General features: G+C 36.9%; 1 protein-coding gene across 2 annotated transcripts in view; it reads left to right on the top strand.

The window, feature by feature from the left end:
• Nucleotides 1–22,613, top strand: part of GPBP1 (GC-rich promoter binding protein 1) — a 70,170-nt gene that overhangs the window by 17,905 nt on the left and 29,652 nt on the right. For both annotated transcript variants that reach the window (XM_068990466.1, XM_068990465.1), the window contains exon 3: nt 16,113–16,232. In XM_068990466.1, coding sequence (XP_068846567.1) covers nt 16,170–16,232 — 63 coding nt within the window. In that variant the 5' untranslated portion in view covers nt 16,113–16,169. The remainder of the gene's footprint in view (nt 1–16,112; nt 16,233–22,613) is intronic.

Here is a 22,613-nt window from a genome sequence, read left to right as displayed (position 1 = left end):
TTTGTGACTTTGCTTCTTTTCATTTATTTTGTTTAAAAATTGCATGTGGAAGAGGCTTGATTTTGTTATTTTTAGTTTAATTGAATTGTGGTCGGGTAATGTCATTTGTAGGTATGTTTGACATTTATAAAAGATTTCTTGGTGGCCTGAGATGGGTGCTTGAAAAGAAGATATACTTTCTGTGTTTAGGGGTTTAGCATTTGATACATAAAATCTGTTAAAATTTAAATGAGTATGGTTTAAATCTTCTATATGCTTACTAATTTTTTATTCACTAGGTTTGTATTGGAGTGAGCAAGATGTGTTCAAGTCTTCTGTATTTTTCTTGTATCACCTGTATTTTATGCTTTATGAAAGTGTATCACTGTTACTGGGACCATAAATATTAGAATTACCTTGTTATTGTACATTTCAGTTATAAAGTCTGTCTTTGTCTACTTTAATGCTTTATAGTTTGAATGCTACCCTGTTAGTACACTTACTGATCATTTTCTTGTGCATTATCTAATCTGCTGTTAATCCTATACAGTGTTTTTCACTTTTTATTTCTAGAAGTATTATTTTATGTTCTCTATTTTTCCTTTATGTTCCTATTTTCCTTGTCCTTAAACATTTTTATAATGGTTTAATGTTTTTGTCTGCTAATGCTGTCATATGCATCATATCTCACTGTCTCTTTAAGTAGATTCTTCCTCTTGTTATTGGTAGTATTTTCCTGTACAGGAGCGCCCCCCCCCCCCTTTTTGCGTGACAGATACTTTTAATTATTTTTGTTTTGTTTATTTGGCTTCTCTGGGTCTTCGTTGCTGCAAGCAGACCTCTGGTTGTGGAGAGCTGGGGCTAGTCTAGTTGCGGTGCGGTGGCTTTTCATCACGGTGGCTTCTCTTGTTGCGGAACACAGGCTGTAGGTGTGCAGGTTTCAGTAACTGCAGCGTGTGGGCTCCAGAGTGCAGTCTCAGTAGTTGTGACGCACAGGTTCAGTTGCCCCACGGCATATGAAGTCATTTTAGACCAGGGAGTAAACCTGTGTCCCCTGCATTGGCAGGTAGATTCTTTACTACTGGACCACCAGGGATGTCTTGCGTGACTGATAATTTTTGATTGAATGCTAAAGATTATGAATTTCATATTGTTAAGTGTTAGGTTTTGTCATTGGACTTTGCTTTGGGAAACAAGCTGGAATTGGATCCTTTCAAGAAAAATTATATGAGGAAATTTATACAAGTAAAACTTTAAATTTCATGAAAATCCTGTAATAGTAAAATTGAATTGACATGCAGTTTTAAAATTCTGGCTATGACAGAGTAACAGACAACCAGATAACCAGATTTACCCACTCATCTTAGAAATTTAAAAAGCCAGACAAAAGGTGTGTTACAGGCTTTTAGACATTGGAGAACAGGAGGTGGTCAGTCTTAATAAAAGCCCTCGTTGTTTGAAGAAAAGTAATAGGTTATAGCACAGGGCGGGGGAGTGATGGGGTGAATTCAAACAGTCTGGTAGTCTTACTAAAAGTTGAGGAGACAGCTGAAAATTTGGAAAGATTAAAGTAGATAGAATTTGTGGGGCAAAGTAATAGGAAACTGTTGAGTGGAGAGAGAACCCAGAAGAATCTACTCAAGGCTTGTGACTTAAAACTGGACCTGCATGTGCATGTTTGGAAGTGACTGAAGCCAGGGAATAGAACCACCAGAAAGGAGTAGGTGAACCAATTCCAAAGATTTACGTAGGGTCAGGAAAAGTTTTTGTTTACATCAGCTTCAGTGGAAAACCCACCTAAGATTTGGAGCGTAGGCAGTAAGTAGAATATAGGCAAAATCTTCAAAAGGATTAGCTCCAATTAGTGGGGCAAAATTAACTCTAGACTACAAACTTTTTTGGACTCACCGTAACAAAGAGTTTTGTTAAGTTTGGTAGCTGAGTAGTTCCAGTATTTTAATTTGTTATGAAAATAGCTGGACATTTTTGCCATCTAATACTTTTTTCTTTTTTAATTTGCCTCGGGTTTTTAATTGCAACATGCAGGATCTTTGTTGCATTGTATGTGATTTTTGTTGTTGTGGTGCCTGGGTTTTCTAGTTGTATGTGGCTCAAGGCTTCCAGGAGTCTTGAGCCACTCTCATTCTTTAGAAGTTGTGGCACTTGGCCGCTCTAGTTGTGGCACACGGGCTCCATAGTGGACCAGCTCCATAGTTGTGGTGTCTGGGAGCTTAGTTGCTCCACAGCATGTGGGATCTTAGTTTCCTGACCAGGGATTGAACGTGCATCCCCTGCATTTCCAGACAAATTTCTTAACCATTCTACCACCAGAGAAGCCCCTAATGGTTAATTTTATTTTATGAACTGTCCATAAAGTGACTAGAAAATGTTGGTCACTGATCTTAGTCTGTTTTTCTTTTGGCTGTGCCACACTGCATGTGGGGTCTTAGTTCCTCTATCAGGGATCAAACCTGCACCCCGTGCAGTTGGAAGTCTTAACCACTGGATAGCCAGGGAAGTCCCTCGTGTCTTTTTCTTTCCTCCTGGTTGTTAGGAACTGCTTGTCTAAGAATGTATTTATCTGCTTCACTTTTGATACTTTGAGTATGGCTTTCATGATTCAAAATACTTTTTCCCTCAGCACCTTCACTGCTATTTTGTTGTCTTATAGCATGAGATGTTTAAGAAGTTTGATGCAGTATGATTTTTTTCCCCCTTCATGTGGAGATGTTTTGTTTTTATCTCTCAAGAAGTTGTTCTGTATTTTGGGGGTTCTGAAAATTCCATTTTGCTAGTTATTTCTTGAATTATGTTTCCTTTGTGTTCATGGTTTTTAGTGGTCTCTTTGCTGTTGCCACTTCCCTTAAAATGTTTGGTTACTACTTCACATTTAAAAATGATTAAAAAGCTCTTTGGGACTTTATGTATGTGAGCAGTGCTTTTTGAATGGCTGTTATGTTGAAGGACTCTGAAAAGCCAAATATCTGTGATGGTAGTGCCCATTTTAGCTTTTTATTTGGAGAATCTACCCCCAACTCTGTTCTTTTCTTTTTGAGTACTGCTAGATACTCTGTGTACATTCATATACCAAGCAGCAAGCAGTTCTCCAGTTCTTTTTGTGGATTCTCAACTGGGTTTTCTACAGTTGAATTCAGTTCAGATTTTCTGACACTTATTACCTGGAGTTAGTTTAGACTGTACAGGTTAAGGGCTCAGTCCCATAGGACTGCCTTTCTGGTCCCACTTCCGATATGAATCTCAAGTAGTAGATTTTCAGGTTACCCACACTTCTTTCTGATTTGGCTTTAAATTAGAGATGCCCATGGACACCCCTTCCACCACTACCACCAGTTCCCCCGTCACCCCCCAGGTTCCATATTTTTCTGTAGTGGTTCACGGAATGCAACAAAACACTACTGTTACTGGTTTATTGTAAAGGATATTCTAGAAGACACAACTGAACGGCCAAATGAAGCAGTACCTAGGGTGCTATCTGGAATAGTCCCTTTGGAGTTTGGGGTATACCACTCCCTCAGCAAGTAGGCACATTCAGCAACCTGGAAGCTCTGCAAACCCATTCTTTTAGGGTTTTTACAGAGGTTCTAGTACCTAGGAGTGAGTGATTAAATCACTGGCCTTTAGTGATTTGCTGCAAGTTGCCCAGTACTTGAAAATTCTGTTTCTGGTTTTCTGTCAGTAAAAAGTTTTCATTTGTGACACACATGCACTAATGGACACTGCACACAAATTTTAAGTATGCAGTGTGTTCACAAAGTGAACACCCCATATTAACACCGTTTACTAGCACCCCCAAATGTTTGCGTCCTTCTCATTTTCTAACTTTGAAATGTTTTTCATCTTCCGTTTCTGTCTCCTTACGTCTTCACATCCAATCCTTTGCAATCACCCGCCTGTAGATTGTGTTTCTGCAGTCTCCCTGTCTCCCCTCCTCCACATCATTTTCATCATTACTACCCCCTTATTATTTTCTTTTTTTTGTTGTTTTTTTCTTTACTTGAAGTATAGTTGGTTTATACCCTTGTTGTTTATTTTATATATGGTGGTGTGCATCTTTTAATACCATAATCCCAGTTTATGCCTCCCATTCACCTTTGATCACTGTAAGTTTTATGAGTCTGTTTTGTAGTAAATTCATTTGTACTACTGTTTTTTAGATTCTACATATAAATGATATATAATATTTGTCTTTCTCTCACTTATGTCACTTAGTTTGATAATGTCTGGGTCCATCCATATTGCTGCAAATGGTATTTCATTCTTTATGGTTGAATAATATTCCTGTGTGTGTGTGTGTGTGTGTGTATGTATGTATGTACATGTTCTTTATCCTTTCATCTGTATGGATAAATGTCCATGGTTGCTTCCATGTCTTGGCTATTGTAAATAATCCTTCTGCGAACATTAGAGTGCATGTGCCTTTTGGAATTACAGTTTTTGTGTTTTTCAGATGGATGCCCAGGAGAGGGATTTGCTGGTCATACAGTTAACTCTCTTTCAGTTTTTAAAGGAGCATCCATACTGTTTTCCACAGTGGCTGCACCAATTTGTATTCCCAGCACCAATTTGTATTCCCAGCAACAGTGTAGGAAGGTTTACTTTTCTCCACAACTTCTCACAGCATTTGTTATTTCTGTACTCTCTAATGATGGCCATTCTGACCAAGTGAGGTTGATAACTCATTGTTTTGGTTTGCATTTCTCTAAGAATTATTGATATTGGGCATTTGTTGATGTGCTTTTTGGCTATTTGTATATCTTCTTTTGAGAAGAATATCTCCAGATATGGAGGAGAAATATCTATTTAGGTCTTCTGCCCATTTTTTGTTTGGGTTTGTTTTATGTTATTGAATTGTATAAGATGTTGGTGTATTTTGGAAATTAAGCTCTTGTTGGTCACATTGTTTGCAAATATTTTCTCCAGTCTGTATGGTTTCCTTTGTTGTATAGAAGCTTATAAGTTTTATCAGGTCCCTTTTGTTTATTTTTGCTTTTATTTCTATTGTCTTGGGAGACTGGCCTAAGAAAACACTGGTACAATTTATGTCAGAATGTTTTGTTTATGATCTTTTCTAGGAGTTTTACGGTGTCATGTATTATATTTGTCTATAAGCTATTTTGAGTTCGTTATTGTGTGTGGTACGAGAGTGTTCTGACTTCATTTATTTGCATGTACTAACTCCTTATTCTTGCTCTTTACTTCCATTCTTTATAAGAGAGCTTTCAGTTTGGCTTTTATATTACAGTTTTTAGAAAATTGAAGGAAGCTTGCTCTTTTCCACTGAAATTGGAGTTTTTTAAGTAACACAACTTTTGAAAACTGTTACGAGTGAGTGGTAATGGGAACCAATACCTTTCCTCTCAAGGTGATTTTCTGAATCCTTCCTGCTCCCTTTATTTTACAACAAACTATACCAGATTTATTTTTTCTAAGCACATTTCCAGACATACAGTTGTAACTTTAAAACTTCTGGGTGCTTCCCTTGCCTGCTGAATTTAGTTCGGATTTCTCATTTCTGTGTGCTGTTCAAGGCAGTACGTAGTGTCCCCAGAGTACTTTCTCTACTTGGTTTTAGATATACTGGCATGTTGCGTGATGTTGGTTGACATGTTCATTACTGGGTTGATGCGTTGAGAGTCTGTTGGCTAGATTTATTAGTTTAAAGAAGTTTGTAACAGAATGACTTAGTACCATTGAGAAAGGAAACCCCCAGTAGTAGTAGTAGTTTTTTAAATACTTATTTTTGGTTATGCTGAACCTTCGTTGCTGCTCGTGAGCTTTTGATAGTTGTGGCGAGCCGGGGGCAACTCTTTGTTGCACTGCTCAGGCTTCTCATTGTGGTAGATTCTCTTGTTGAGGAGCACAGGCTCTGGCATGTGGCCTTCAGTAGTTTCAGCACTCGGTCTCAGTGGTTGTGGCCCACAGGGTTAGTTGCCTGCATCATGTGGAATCTTCCTGGACCAGGGATCAAACTCATGTCACCTGCAGTGGCAGGCAGATTCCTATCCACTCTACCACCAGGGAAGTCCCCCAGTGGTTTTGAGACCTATATAGAAATATTCTGTGCTTACTCTAAATTATTCACACAAAATGATTCCTTCAGGTTTTTTATTTTTTAGGATTATGTTACTGGCCAAGGTGTGGGGACAGACAAGCAGAAACAGTGATAAATTCCATTTCCTTTCTGTGTCAGTGCCAGAGAGTGTAATTTTGTTTTCTGCTTTCTGCTTAGTTGAAACAAGACATTAAACATTATGGTTTTGTGTCTTGGGCTAAATAAGTTTGAACATTTTAAATAACAAGATCTTCAAGTCTTAAGGGATGGTAATTTAGAAGCTTCTTGGTAATTATTCTAATTTATAATACTGTGTTTTTAAAAAAACATTCTATATTATATGAAACATTGTCAGTTGTATCTAAGATATATATATATATTTATTTAACCATAGTCATACATCTTTCTGTTTTTTCCCTCATGTTTATATTCCAGTTGAACTAAGTCATCTCTGGAATTTTACCTTGTTATAGCAGTGTTTTCTCAAACACACGATTTAAGAAACCTTAAGGTAAACCAGTCACCTCTGATTCAAGGTTATTTTACTTGAATAATTTAAAATTTCTTATATTGAAACATATAAAGTACAGTGCAGAAATTTCATGAATTTGTACAATAGGACTTGAGGAAGAGTTGTTTTGGTTACTTTATGAAAATACATTTTGGAGGGGGTAGGTTTGTTAACTTTGTAAGTAACTTCTGTGGGAAAAAGTTTGAGAAATATACTGATAATGAACAATGAGCATCGTTTTGAGGCAGGAAGATTTGAGTTCATATCATAACAGGCTCTGTAGTTTGTTGTTGTTTAGTTGCTAAATTGTGTCTGACTCTGTGACCCCATGGACTGTATAGCCTGCCATACTCCTCTGTCCGTGGGATTTCCCAGGCAAGAATACTGGAGTGGGTTGCCATTTCCTTCTCCAGTGGTTCTTCTGACCCCCAGGGATCAAACCTGCTTTCTCTTGCATTGGCAATCGTTTACCATTGAACCACCTGGGAAGGGCCTAGTCTGGGGGTAAATTATCTCTTCCTATTCTGTGCCCCACCCCACCCCTTTCAGAGAATGTATATAAGCTGATGTCACATTTATTTTTTAAAATGTATCTGTTTACTTTATTTGAACTGTGATAATATTGGGATTTTCTTATTGGCAAAACATCATTTTTTTTTTCTTAAACTGTATATTCTTTTAACAAGGGAGTTAAAATACTTTTGCACATGAATTTTCTGTGGGCCAGAAATTTTGGTGTTTAGCTGAGTGGTTCTGGCTTTTTCCATGTTTTTCATAAAAATCTCAAAAGTTGCTGTCATTTGAAGGCTTGACTGGTGCCTAGAGGATCTCCTTCTAAGAAGATGTTCCTCTTTGGACTAGCAGGTTGCTTCTGGCTGTTGCCTAGAGGACTCAATTTCCTTTGCATATGTAGATCTTCAGCTGTTTGCATGGCAGCTGCTTTTCCAGAGGAAGTGATCTGAGAAGAAAAGTAGGTAGAAGTGTGCAGTGCCTTTTATGACCTAGTCTCAGAAGTCACTTCTGCCACATTCTTTTCATTAGAAGCAAGCTAGTAAGACTAGTCCACAGTCAAGGGGTAACCTGGGTTGGGAAGATTCCCCTGGAATAGAAAGTGGTAACCCACTCCAGTATTCTTGCCTGGAAAATTCCGTGCTACAGTCCGTGGGGTTGCAAAGAGTTGGATGGGGCTGAGTGACGGAGTGCACGCTCGCGGGTTGTGCTTTTTTTTGGTTAAATACTTCAGATGGATAATTTGTTTATACCTTAACTTATGAAGGATATGAGACAGCAACTTTTTTTTCCATTTGTTAGCTTGTTAGCTGTTAAAGAGGGAAGACTGACCTTTTAAATCTAGTACCTTCAGCAGTGTTTAGTGCTGTTTGTTTTTGCTTACATTGGCTGTTTAATAAATGAGCTGATTTGAATTAAATTTTGTCCTATGTAGACCAAATTGTTTGCAGTGTAATTCTAAATTAAAATGTATCTTTACCAGCCCTTAAAAAAAGACCTCATTCAAGGATGACTTAAACTGTTTAGTATTGTGAGCTTGAAAGAGAAGCTCAGTGAGTAAAAATTTGTTTATAGAGTAAGGGTTATTTTTTTGTAGTGGTACATTTTGTATGAAAATTGTTAGCTCATTATAAGTTTTGGAGTACTTAAGTTATATTTTGTGTATTAAGCCTTTAGTAATCTAAAATCTCAAGAATTGAAAGCATGCTGTTTCCAGTAAATTTTTTTTTCTCCTTAAATAGACTTCTTTTTGTAGGGGTGAAAGTAGCAATTTTCACATGTAGCAGTTTAACAAATAACAATTCTCATAAAATTCCTCCATTTTTTATTTTTATATGTAAGCAAAACAGAAAGGTTCTGAACAGCTTAATAAGAGATAAGCTGAGGAGGGTAGGGGACCTAACAAAATTCAAGGTTAAGTAAGCCAATAATATGAAACTTTTTAAAGGATGGAAATTTCTAATACTCTAGATCTCTCGTGAAATTTGCTGATGTTTTATATTTGAGAGTCTAATCTGTAATTGAGAGTTTGATAACTAAGAAAAGATATTAGACACTTTGTTTCATAACTGAAACTGCAAAAAACAGAGCAGTAGATTGTTTTCCTATGTTTAGAGGCCATGTTCCTTAGGCAAGAGTTTTTTTCTTAGTAAATATTACAGTATTTACCATTTTTTCCTGATTGTTATTACTTTAAGTACTCATTTAAGAATAGAATTCTCAGCCTTAAGACCCGTTGAGTCAGAATCTATAGCGGAAGGACCTTTTACTTTTTACTAGGGAAACTGGAAATCACCTAGAGCTTACTAAATGTTAATCAGACTTCATTAGTGGTATTGCAGTAGTAAAGCAGACACAACAGTGGAATAAAATGTCAGAGTATACTTTTCAAAAGTTAAAAACATGAAACTTCCCTGGTGGTCCAGTGGCTAAGACTTCACCTTCCAAAGAAGGGAGGGTTCAGGTTCCATCCCTGGGTTGGGAGCTAAGATCCCACATGCCTTAGGGCCAAAAAGCCAAAACATAAAACAGAAACAATATTGTGACATTCAATAAAGATTTTAAGAATGGTCCACATCCAAAAAAAAGCTTTAAAAAATGTTAAAAACATGACTCAAATATATAGAATAAACATATCACAGCCTCCTCATTTTTAAAAAATGATAAAAAAAACCTTGATTCTTGAAGATTTTGAGCTAATTCTTAGAGTACATATAATATAATGTCTCATATAATGTCACCAGCTCCAGGAGTTGTTGATGGACAGGGAAGCCTGGCATGCTGCAGTCCGTGGGGTCTCAGAGAGTCAGACATGACTTAGCAAGTAAACTGAACTGAATGTGTCTCAAGTTAGCGCCTCTCCTGTTGAAGACAGGCTGTGCTTTGGTTAGGATATTACAGAAGTGAAATGGTGCCCTGACTTGCTCATTGGCACACAATTTCAGTTTGTTCTTTTACTGATGATATTCACTTTGATCTGTTGATTAAGGATTTCCCAGGCTATGTGCCAGGCCATTTCATTGCAAAACTGTAGTAACTTTTTTTTTTTTTTTGAGAGTCTTAGAAATTGTATAACCTCTTTCTTCTAAAATTTTTCAGTTGTATATATATTTATCTGGATTCATAGTGTTTTATTCAAGGGATTATAATATAGTACATTTATTTATTTTTATGGGGTGAAAGCCACGTTACATGAAATTAACCATTTAAAAATGTATAATTCAGTGTCATTTAATACATTCACAATGATGTGAAACCAAGTTCAAGAACATTTTCATTACCCTCTAAGAAAAATCTAAATCCATTTAGCAGCCAGTCCCATTCCTCCTTCCCAGCAGTCCCTGGTTAGGTCTCAGCTTTTCATCTCTGTGGATTTGTCTGTTCTGGATATTTCATAAAAATTGGGATTGTACAGCATGTGATCTGGCTTCTGGATGTGTTTGGCGGCTTAGCATATTTTCATGGTTAATCGTAATAGAATATGTCTTCTATTGAATACATACACGGTTGGTTTTTTATTCATTTATCTATAGGTGGACATTGAGATGTTTCCACCTCTTGGCTGTTGTGAATAGATTTGTTGTGTACATCAGCATTCAAGTATTTAAGTATCCACTTTCAATTATTTTGAATGCAGTGGTATTGCTGAGTCATATGCTATATGTTTTTAGCTTTCTGAGGAATTATCAAACTCTTTTCCTCAGCACTTGGATCAGTTTACCTTCCCATTAACAATGTACCAGGGTACCAGTTTCTTAATACATTTGACAACACTTGTTATTTTTTAATATACTTTTAAATTTCATTTTAATATTATTTATATATATTTAAATTTATTTAAATTGGAGGCTAATTACAATATTGTAGTGGTTTTTGCCATACATTGACATGAATCAACCATGGGTGTACAGACACTTATTTTTTTTTAAATTTAATTTGTGGCTGTGCTGGGTCTTTTCTGCACTTGGGCTTTCTGTAGTTGCTGCAAGGTGGGGCTACTCTTGCTGCAGTGGGCAGGCTTCTCATTGCAGTGACTTCTCTTGCATTGTGGAGCACAGGCTCTAGGCATGCAGGTTTCAATAGTTGTGGCACATGAGCTTAGTTGTCCTGTGGCATGTGAAATCTTCCTGGACCAGGGATCAAACCCATGTTGCCTGCATTGGCAAGAGGATTCTTAACCACTGGAACACCAGGGTTGTCTAACATTTACTGTTTTACTCTTTTGTTTTCTTTCCCCTTTCTTGGAGGGAGGCTGAGAAATGTCTGTTCAAGTCCTTTGCCCATTTTTACATTGTCTTCAAGAATTCTTTATATATATATATTCTGAACACTGGACACCTGTTAGATTAAATTTGCAAATATTTTCTTCCATTCTGTTGTCTTTCCACTTTCTAGATGATATCCTTTGTATAGAAGTTTTAAATTTTAGTAAAATCCAAAGGTACTGTATCTAAAATTCCATTGCCAAATCCAAATTAGTGAAACTTTACTTCTGTTTTCTTCTTCTAGTTTATAATTTTAGCTTTTGTAGGTCTTTGATCCATTTTGAGTTATAGATATCAATAGGAGTCTTTTGGGTATCCACTTGTTGAAGTCCATTCGTTGTGGTCTTAGCAGTTTGGTTAAAAAAAAAAGTCAATTGGCCATACATGTATAACTTTTTCTGGATTCTCAGTTCTGTTCCATTGGTTTATATATCTAACCCTTACACTATACCAGTAAAAAATTGTTTTGATCATTATAGCTTTATATTAAGGTTCAAAATAGGGATATGTGAGTCCTGTAACTGTGTTCTCCTTTTACAGTAGTGTTTTGGTTATTTGGGGTTCCTTGCAGTTCCAAATGAATTGAGAATGGCTTTTCTGTTCCTGAAAAAAGGGTTGTTGGAATTTTAATAGAGGTTATGTTGAATCTGTTATTACTATCTTAACAATACTTAAGTTTCTCAGTCCTTGAACAAAGCATGTCTTTATATTAATTTAGATCTTTAAAATTTTCCTGTAGCAATGGTTTGTAGTTTTTAGTGAACAAATCTTAAACCTTCTTGGTTAAATTTATTTCTGGATAATTTTTGAATAGACTTGATTATTCATTTCCTTTTGGATTGTTATTGCTAATATATAGAGATGCTACTGAATTTTCTTTGTTGATCTTGTATCCTACAGTATTGCTGAGTTTATTAGCTCTAATAGTTTTCCCCACAGATACAGAAATCAGGGTTGATTTCCTTTAGGATTGACTGGTTTGATCTCCCTGCAGTCCAAGGGACTCTCAAGAGTCTTCTCCAACACCACAGTTCAAAAGCATTAATTCTTTGGCGCTCAGCCTTTTTCACAGTCCAACTCTCGCGTCCATACATGACTACTGGAAAAACCATAGCTTTGACTAGATGGTTATGTGTCTTGGTGTGAATCTTTTTTGTGTTTATCTTTCTTGGAGTTCAGTTAACTTCTTGGACATGTATATTTTGTGTCTTTAGCTAATTTGCTAAGTATTTAGCCATTATTTCTTGATTTCTTTTTCTGTCCCCCTTCTTTTCTCTCCTGAAACTTTTGTTACATGTATGTTGGTATGCTCGATGATGTCCCACAGGTCTTTGTTCAGTTTTTTTTTCTTCGAGCTCCTTAATCTGGTAATTTTAATTAACCTCTTCACTCTTTCTGATTCTTCTTTCTGCTGGCTCAAATCTGCTATTAAACTGTGTAGTGAAATTTTCATTTCAGTTAGCGTACTTTTTAGTTCTCAGAATTTGTTTGGTTCTTTTCTGTATTTCTTATCTCTTTATGATACTCTGTTTGTTGAGACATTGTTCTGGTTTCCTTTAGCCCTTTGTATTTAAGACAATTGATGTCTGTTTCTCATCAGTGGCAGTTTCTGCTAATGTCACAGCTCCCCCCCACCCCCCCCGTGGGCTGTACTGTATTGTTTCTTTGCATGCTTTGTAATGTTTGTTAGAAAATCAAGCATTTTGAATACTGAATCAATAAGTTGGAGACTCTAGGAGTCAAATATTTTTTTCTTCCCATCGTTGGAGTTGGTTACTATTGGGTTGTGGTTGTGTGTTCATTAAGTGACTTTTCTAAACTATTTCTGAAAGTCTGTATTCTTTGTTTTGGGTAGTTTCTGAAGTCTCTGTCCCTCAGATTGTAATCACCTAGTGTTTTGTTGTTTGAGAGAAATAATATTTTAATAAAGTTTAATGCAAAAAGTCCATGGTGAATAAGTTATCAGGCTCAGTATATTGTCTAAAGGTTGTAAATCCTTCACACATAGGCAAGCAAGAAATCAACTTAGTGCTCATAGCACAGCTGAGACAAGTTGCAGCCTTTAATAAGACTTTACTAAAGGTTTTTCAAGGCAATATAATAGTTTTATTTCAGTTGTCTGTAGATACGGCTGTTCTCAGAGCTCTTCAAACAAGAGCCATCGTTACCTTGTCCAACTTGTGTTTTGTTGCAGATATGTGTCTGGAGCCTAAAGGGAATAAAAACGAAAGAAAAGAAATAAGAACTCTTCCAGTCTTTGTTTTATTGGATCTGTGTTAGGGTATTCTGTCTTTCCTTTAAATATTTATTTTTGGCCGCATTGGGTCTTAGTTGTGCCAGGCGGGATCTTTCTTTGTGGTGCCTGGGCTCTTATTTGTGGTATGCGGACTCAGTAGTTGTGACTGCAGGCTTAGTTGCCCTGCAGCATGTGGCATCTTAGTTCCTCTGTTGTTCAGCCGCTAAGTTGTGTCTGACTCTTTGCAACCCTATAGACTGTAGCCTGCCAGGCTCCTCTCTCCATGGGATTTTCTGGGCAAGAATACTGGAGTGGGTTGCTGAGCCTGCCACCAAGGGATCTTCCCTGACCCAGGGATCAAACCCGTGTCTCTTTCATCTTCTGCATTGCAGGCGGATTCTTTTACCCCTCAGCCACCAGGGAAAAATTTCTTTTCTCTGTTCCTGTGTTCTCTGGCTGGGGCTCTGTAAATTAAACTGAAGAAAGACATATTAACAAGAGAAAACAAGTTTATTAGCACGCAGTCACCTGGCAGTACCTCTCACTGTGAGTAACTCGAAAGAGGATGAGTAGAATTTGGAATCTGTATACCTAACTTCACAGGGGGAAAGAATACTTAGTAGAAAAAAGCAAATAATTTTTGAGACAAAATGGATAACGGGGTCCGTAGGCATTTGTGGCAGTGTCTGAGTGTGGTGCTGAATTTTTCTTTTTTTTTCTCCCCAAAAGAGATGAGTTGCTCCAGGAGAGGGGATTAAGAAATTCTTTTGGCAGGCTCTGCATTTAGGTTGATAAGGAATTTTAGGAACTCGCATGCCTTCAGCTCAATTTTTCTTAGATCAAAATGGCTTATTTTGGGGATGGCACATCCTGATCTCGTCACACACTTCTGTAAATGTGATGTTAACTAGTATTGCTCTTTACCTTTTTTCAGAACAGGAAAACTTATGCCATTAGCTATCTATGCTTTATTCTTTAAGAATTGATTTAAATTATAATTCATAAAGACACACAGAGTTAATAGTGGTGGTTTGTCTCTTAGGAATAAGTTTTAGTGTTTAACTTACCATTTAATCTATGGTTCCCGGGGCTACTCTGTAGTTGCCGTGCGTAGGCTTGGTATTGTGGTGGCTTCTCTGTTGCGTTACGCAGGCTCTAGGGTATGCAGGCTCAGTACTTGCAGCATGCAGGCTTAGTTGCCTTGTGGCATATGGGATTTTCGAGGACCAGGGATCAAACCAGTGTACCCTGCATTGACAGGCGAATTCTTAACTACTGGACCAACAGCGAAGCCCTGCTCATTTAATTATGTAAACATTGTCATTGCCTTAGTGAGTTAACCAGTTTCTGTTTATCATATCTGACGTTTGCTGACCTTTCCTCCGCCCCTTCCCCTTTCCAGTACATTGGATAGTAGAAGTGGAGTTTTTGTGTAGTATCTTGAGAATTTTTATTTTAGGAAATACTTTGGTATGACTTAAATTCTGCCATAGCACTTATATTTGAAAGAATTTTGAAAAAGGATGATTAGCAGTGGTATTGATAATTTTGCTTTTTAAAATTTCCCTTTTGAGATTATTCTGCAGTTGTAAATATAAGACATTAGTAAATTTAGACATTAATGTTCAGGAAATTTGATTTCTTCATTGACTAATTTCTGAGCTCTATATTGAAATGAGTACAGTTGCCCAGTTGGCTTCTTCCCCATTTTAAAAAAATCTGTGAATTTACTGTGTTTAGATTGCACTGGTGACTTGACATTTTTGATGCAATCGAGAGAGCCTTCCAAAACGTTAAATTTAGAATGTAGAAGAGTCGTGGATGCCCATTGTGATGATTGTAATTTAAAAAATCATTAATTGTGGAAATTTTCAAACATACATTAAGTAGAGAGACTACTTAGGCACCTCCCTGTACTAACATTTATAAACACATGGATAACCTTTTTCAGTAACTTCCATATTCCTTGTTTATTGCCCCAAAGCAAGTCCAGATACATGGATTTAATTGCAAAGACTTCAGTACATGTCCTTTTATATACAGTGTTGACCCTTGAATAGCATAGAGGTTGGGGTACTGTCCATCCACGCAGTTCAAAAGTCTGACTTGAGAAGTCAAAAAATCTTTACAGTTGGCTCTCTCCACTTGCTGCTCCACATCTTTGGATCCAACCAACCTCAGGTCATGTAGTGCTGTATTACATATTTAGTGAAAAAAAATCTGTATATAAGTATCTCAAACCATGGCAGTTTGAGACCTTATTGTTGAAGGGTCCACTGTACCATCATTGCACTAACAGTTACATCTACAGTGACTAATATTTTCTTAAAAGTCATTTAATATTCAGCTCATGTTCAAATTTTGGACTGTTTCATAATTTTCACTTTTTGAATTTAGTTGGAATAAGGATCTATGTAAGGTCCACATGTATTTGATTGATCTGTCTGTGAAATCCATGTATTTGTTGAAGAAGCCAGGACATTTGACCTGTAAAATATCTTGTGATCTCCATTTGATGGGATTACTTCCCTCAGTTGTCCTTTAATTTATTATCTGTATTGAATTTCCTGCAAATTGGTAGTGAGATCAGAATTCAGATTCTGTGTGGGGCAGGGGGAAGAATACATGCTCTGTGCATCATATTGTGTCACATCAGGAGACACTTTATAACTAGTCCGTGTTAAGACTATTGTAATTTCAAAACTGAGCTTCATTGAGGTAGTTTATAATAAAATTATCCAGTTTTAAGTGCATAATTTGGTTTTAACAAGTGTCTACATTTGTATAATAACCTTCACCGCAATTAAGATAAATACCCAGTTACCCTTGAAAATTTCTTTCTTCCCTTTGTAGTCATTTCCTTTCTCTCCAGGCCCTTTACCCTCCACTGTGCTGATCTGGTTTGTCACTATATTTTTGCCTTTTCTAGAATTATAATTGAAATCTTATAGTACTCAGATCATTGTAATTTAAAGGAGGTATAAGATAACTTTGGCCAGGAACTATATAGATCTAATGCTTTCCACTTTTGTATGACAGGGACTTGCCATGAGGTGTTGAAACCTTGTTTCGCTGAGTTGGAGAGACTGGACCTAAATGGCGCAGCATGACTTTGCTCCAGCCTGGCTTAATTTTCCTACCCCACCATCATCAACAAAGGTATTCTTTTCTTGCATCTCTTCTTTTTGTCTATCTGCTTTTATTTAGTTCATGTTCTACACAGATGTAGTTAAACTAAAGCTTAATGTTTTGCAGAGAAACACCTAAACTTTCTAAGTTATTTCATATTTAATGTGTTGGTTTATCTATATATGTCAATTTTCAGTATACCATCAACATTCTAAACCATTTACTTCAAAAGTTGTCTTTTGTGCTAAAGTTTTACATTTTAAAATTCAAGCCAGTTAAATACATTGCACATTACTTTTGCAGCTTACCTCACTCTGTACTATTCTTCTGATAACTAACTTTGCTTACTTTGCTATAGATAACGTTAAAAATAATCAGAAGTTTTTTAAGTCTTTTCTTACAACTGGAAGACTTCTTTTTCAAATAAATGAGACTTTGGCATATTACTCAGTTTTAGGAGTTATGAGAACTTTATAGTGTTGCTACATATCAGATGACTCACTGATTTTAAAATGTTCATTTTATATAACTGAAACAATTTAGTGTATAAGACATGCTTGACATTGAAATTGTCATCTGCTTATAAGCGTTGCTGAGAGGGATGTTGAAATTGATTAGAATCAATCTATCTGGCTTCATACTATCTTCCACTTTGTTTTTTCCATAGTGCAAAGGAATCGAGGGAGGTCTTAATCATCTGCTTATCTGTTAATCAGTTTCTACCATGCTAAGGCATTCATCTAGGACCGTTTGGGGGTCCAAGTAGTTCTTATAGAACAGTTAGCCGAGACAGCTTTTATGGGAACAATTTTATAATTTGCAGAGTTGTTCCCCAGTAAGGACTTGTCCGATCATAATATATTGGAAAAGTTGCACTGGAGACACAGCATGTGAACTGACTTTATTATGGCTCATTGACTTGCCTGTTTTCATATAATTAGTGTGAGCCTAGACTAGAATCTAGGATGCATTTTCTATTTTGTAGTATTTTCATTTGTGCATTTTTTAAAATGATTAAAACATTTTATTTCATAGATTATAAAATGGGATCACAGTTGTTAGGAAATGGGAAAACCATTTCTTAGTTACAGACTCTGTTTGCCTGCCTTTCCTCTTCTATTTAGGTCTCTGAAATTTGCTTTGCTCTTGTTGTTTATGTCTACCCTACCCCCCTGGTTGCTGTCAGCTATGCTTCTCCTGGATTCAGTTTTTCCCAGACCTACTTCAGAGCCTGGAAGTACATGAATTTCTTGCTCCTCTGTTTGTTTCCCTTTTCTCTTTGAAATGAGTTAAGATTTGTTTTCATTTTTAAACATATCAATAAAAATTATCAGCACCTGGAAAATTAGTTACAAACATTATTGAGGGTAATTCTTGTCGTCTTTGAAGTGTTGATTAAGGTTGAGTAAGATTGACTTTGTTATGTGTGGTGGAATTCTTAATGCTTTCTAGAACCAGACATTTGATCTGGATATAGGCCCTCATGAAATGAAGTCTTGATTTTGCCAATTCTAAATTTTCAATTAATTGTAATTTATTTTAGATTACCTACAGAAAATAATGTCACTTTGAACTCTTAACTAGCAATATTTGAAATTATCTTCTTAGACCTTTCTCAAAGTGGTTTTAACAAACAAATAAATACACACATCATTTAGTATAATGACTTACACTGTCTGTATCGCTCAAAATCACTATTCCTGGGTTTTCAGTTATAATTCTTGTTTTCTGACAGAGCCCTTTTAATCTTATCCTGAATAAATGGGATAGTCATAAATAACTGTTGGGTTCTTTTTTTCAACTTTGTGTTAAGTCTTTTCTTTTATTCTTTGAAGAGATGAAAAGAGTACTTGAATTAAGGGTTAACAGTGTTTTCAACACTGCACCTGAGTTTTCTAAGGTGTGCAGAATTTTAGCCCCATCATGTGGTGAAATTTTAAACTGCATGTTTTTGTTTCTATACTGGCATTTGAACTGTTCATTAGGACCCAGTAAGAAATTTTACATCATGTTTTCATATGCACATAGCTGTAACTAAAAAGTCATTTACCTGTGTTCTTCTTTCTCTTGGGGTCTTTTTATTCCAGTCAAAAAAAAATGCTTAAAAAAAAACAAATTGTTCTAATTATGTGTCTTTTATAATGAGACCTCACGTGCAGTTTGAAAAATAGAATTATAATTACTTTCCTTCAATAGTATAAGTATCAGTTTGCATTGAAACTGTGCTTTTTAAACTTTAGGCTAAGAAAGGATGAGAAAATTTAGACTGGTAGCTGAATTCATTGAAACTTCATGTTTACTAAGTAGTTGTTAACTGTTGATTCACATATTCTAGGAGTCAGAAAATTATGATATTATTTTTAAAAATTCAGAAAAAGATTTAAAATGTGGTAACTAATATTTCTCGAGTCATTACTACATACCAGTCACTGTGTAAAGCACTTTATAAGAAGGCAAACAAAAGCATAAAAGGTAAAATACTGTTCTGCTCTTCCAGCACCACTCGCCCCAACCCATGTAAACAGATGGGGGACTGAGGTTGAGAGAAACAAGTAACTTGACCCAAAGTACTTGAGTTAGCATAGGAACATATGTGTGCTTGACTTTAAATGTTTATGTTTAATAACTTTCTTTTTTTGATTAAGAAGTAGACTAATTTTCTGAAGTGAAATACTGGGATGTTTTAATATATATATCAGAATATAATTTTATCTTGGATTGGATAAGCAAATGAAATTGCTTTTTTTTTCCTTCAAGGATAGCATCTCCAATAATCTATTTCTGTAGTTAGTACATGGGTGTCTTTACTCTGCAGTGGCTGTGTACAGTTGACCCTTGAACAATATGGGTTTGGGCAATTTATGTCCACTTATGTGGATTTTTCCTCCCCAATAAGTAATGTACTGTAGAACTGCGTGATCTGTGGATACTGATTTTGATCATACATAAGAGTCGGCACCCCTAACTCCCTGCATTTTTCAACTGTCAACCTTAATCTTTTATTGAGTGAATCTACATAGATTAATTGGACCTCATAATGGACGAAGTTGCAGGAATGCTTGGGCATCTCTTGAATGTATTTGTAGGGGAAATTCCTAGCAGTAGAATCTGAATTAGGAAGTTTATACCTTTTGGTAAATAGTGCCTAATTGCTGTCTGGAAAGGTTGTACCAGTTTGTAATCCTATAAAAATTTTATGGAGAGGGGCAGATTTTTCACTATTGGCAATGCTGGCTGTTGTCCCATTTTTTCATATTTGTGAAATTCAATGAAAAATGACACTTCATTGTTTTGATTTGCATTTTATGACAGAACATTTTTGTCTTAAGAAATGTTATTCATGTAATTTATTTCTTAGTGATTTATTTGTAATAGCTCTTTTCATATTGAGGGGTTGCATATTCTGAATATATTTTCGTACAGTATATTTGTCTTAATAATTCTAAAAGAACCATGTGGATAGTTCTAAAGAAATATTTAAACGTACAGAGAAGCATGGAGAATAAGTCACATCATTACATTTTGCAGTTTTATCTGTGTGTCTCTTATGGAAATAAACAATTGAAGTCTGCTGTTCACTTCTTCACAGTCCTTTTTCTGTTTTCGTTTTTTCCCCAGAGATATTCTCAGTATGTGTTTTTATATTGTTACTCAGTTCAGTTCAGTCGCTCAGTCGTGTCCGACTCTTTGCGACCCCATGGATCACAGCACGCCAGGCCTCCCTTTTCATCACCATCTCCCGGAGTTCACTCAGACTCACGTCCGTCGAGTCGGTGATGCCATCCAGCCGTCTCATCCTCTGTCATCCCCTTTTCCTCCTGCCCCCAATCCCTCCCAGCATCAGAGTTTTTTCCAGTGAGTCAACTCTTCAAATGAGGTGGCCAAAGTACTGGAGTTTCAGCTTTAGCATCATTCCTTCCAAAGAAATCCCAGGGTTGATCTCCTTCAGAATGGACTGGTTGGATCTCCTTGCAGTCCAAGGGACTCTCAGGAGTCTTCTCCAACACCACAGTTCAAAAGCATCAATTCTTCGGCGCTCAGCCTTCTTCACAGTCCAACTCTCACATCCATACATGACCACAGGAAAAACCATAGCCTTGACTAGACGGACCTTAGTCGGCAAAGTAATGTCTCTGCTTTTGAATGTGCTATCTAGGTTGGTCATAACTGTTCTTCCAAGGAGTAAGCGTCTTTTAATTTCATGGCTGCAATCACCACCTGCGGTGATTCTGGAGCCCCCAAAAATAAAGTCTGACACTGTTTCCACTGTTTCTCCATCTATTTCCTGTGAAGTGATGGGACCAGATGCCATGATCTTCGTTTTCTGAATGTTGAGCTTTAGGCCAACTTTTTCGCTCTCTTTCACTTTCATGAAGAGGCTTTTTAGTTCCTCTTCACTTTCTGCCGTAAGGGTGGTGTCATGTGCATATCTGAGGTTATTGATATTTGTCCCGGCAATCTTGATTCCAGCTTGTGTTTCTTCCAGTCCAGCGTTTCTCATGATGTACTCTGCTGGATATCAAAAGAGTTTTCTGTACATATAGAACATTAATATAAATGATTAACATTCATATTCTGAACCTATTTTTATATTTGTTATTTATATCTTTTAGATTTCCCCCCATGTTGATATCTGCAGATTTGCTGTAATTACCTTAAAAACTGTTCCCGAGTCTCTTGCATTTCAGGTGGATTCTTCAGTCTGAACCACCAGGGGATCCTCAAAACTCTGTATTCTATTTTTTGCCTCTGTATCACACTGTGTTTGTCTCATTAAGTTGAGATTGTTTATATCACTAGGAAAGATTGAGGACAGGAGGAGAAGGGGATGACAGGAAAAGATGGTTGGATGACATCACCGACTCAACGGACATGGGTTTGGATGGACTCCGGGAGTTGGTGATGGACAGGGAGGCCTGGCGTGCTGCAGTTCATGGGGTCACAAAGAGTCGGACACGACTGAGCGACTGAACTCTATAATGAATACTGCATTGACTATTCTTTTACTGTCTCCTTGCATACATGGATAAGAATTCTTTAGACTCCTGCTTCTCAGACTTCAATGGCTATGAAAGTAACCTGGGAATTGTGTTAAAATGCAGATTCTAATTTAAGTAAATTTCTAATGGGGTCCTAGTCCTGACAGTCTTCAAAGTATTGTTGATTCTGCTTGTCTCTGGACCACATTTTGAATGGCAAGGCTCTGCTGCTGCTGCTAAGTCACTTCAGTCATGTCCGACTCTGTGCGACCCCATAGGTGGCAGCCCACCAGGCTCCCCCGTCCCTGGGATTCTCCAGGCAAGAACACTGGAGTTGGTTGCCATTTCCTTCTCCACTGCATGAAAGTGAAAAGTGAAAGTGAAGTCGCTTAGTCGTGTCTAACTCCTAGCGATCCCATGGACTGCATGCAGCCTACCAGGCTCCTCCGTCCATGGGATTTTCCAGGCAAGAGTACTGGAGTGGGTTGCCATTGCCTTCTCTGGCAAGGCTCTGACCTGTAGTTAGAAGAAAAATTGCTGGAATTCAGTTCCATACTGCCAAATTTCTTTTCCATCTGGTATACTGATTTATACTCCTGTATGCTGTACATAACTATTCTTTTTACTTTGTACTCTTGCTCTCTTGCCAAGACTGTCAGATTATCAGAGTTAACATTTTTGCCAGTCTTTGTTATGAAATGTATTTTTACTGTTTCTTGGACATTGGGTTATATTTCTGTGAATTGCCTATTTACATTCTTTGTTTATTATTTCTTCTGGGCTGCCTTTCTTGGGGGAGTACTGGTTTGGCGGGGGAGAGAAAGAGAGAGAGAGAGAGAGAGAGAATGAGTGTGTGTGTGTGTGTCTGTGTGTGTGTGTCTGTGTGTGATCTTTAACTGTTCTACATAGAGTTGCCTGGGTGCCCTGCTTTGGGAGCATGGAGTCTTAGCCACTGGACCACCAGGGAGGTTCCTGTTTGTTGCTACCTTAAATGCTATTTTAAAAAGCTTTCTTATTAAGTCTTTTTAGCGTATATATTGTATCTTGAAGTAGTAATGTTGTTTCTAGCAACATTGATTAATTTTTCCTCTGATGTCTTTTGGAATTTTTAATGTGGAAAATCAATCATTCACAAATAATATCAGTTTTCTTTCTATATTTTGAATCCTGTTACTTGTGTTTCTTATTCAATATTTTACTATGCTGGCTATATGTCAGAGTCTGAAAGGTCTGAAATTTTACCCTGCATTCAAGATAACTGTAATAAGCTAGCTTGTTACTGTTTCATGGATGCTGGCAGAGATGAGACTTCCAGGTCTCATGAGACAAAGTGCATTATTATTACTAGCACAGCAGGCAGCATAAGCATGATTTTGGTACTGGTTCTTCCTGTCCCTTAAAACCTCTGGGAGTTGACATGGAGCAGCTCAGG

This window comes from Capricornis sumatraensis, chromosome 18 (assembly GCF_032405125.1).
Source record: "Capricornis sumatraensis isolate serow.1 chromosome 18, serow.2, whole genome shotgun sequence".
NCBI lineage: Eukaryota > Metazoa > Chordata > Mammalia > Artiodactyla > Bovidae > Capricornis > Capricornis sumatraensis.
Note: the sequence above shows the minus strand (reverse complement) of the source record. Positions and strands in the feature narration are given on the sequence as shown.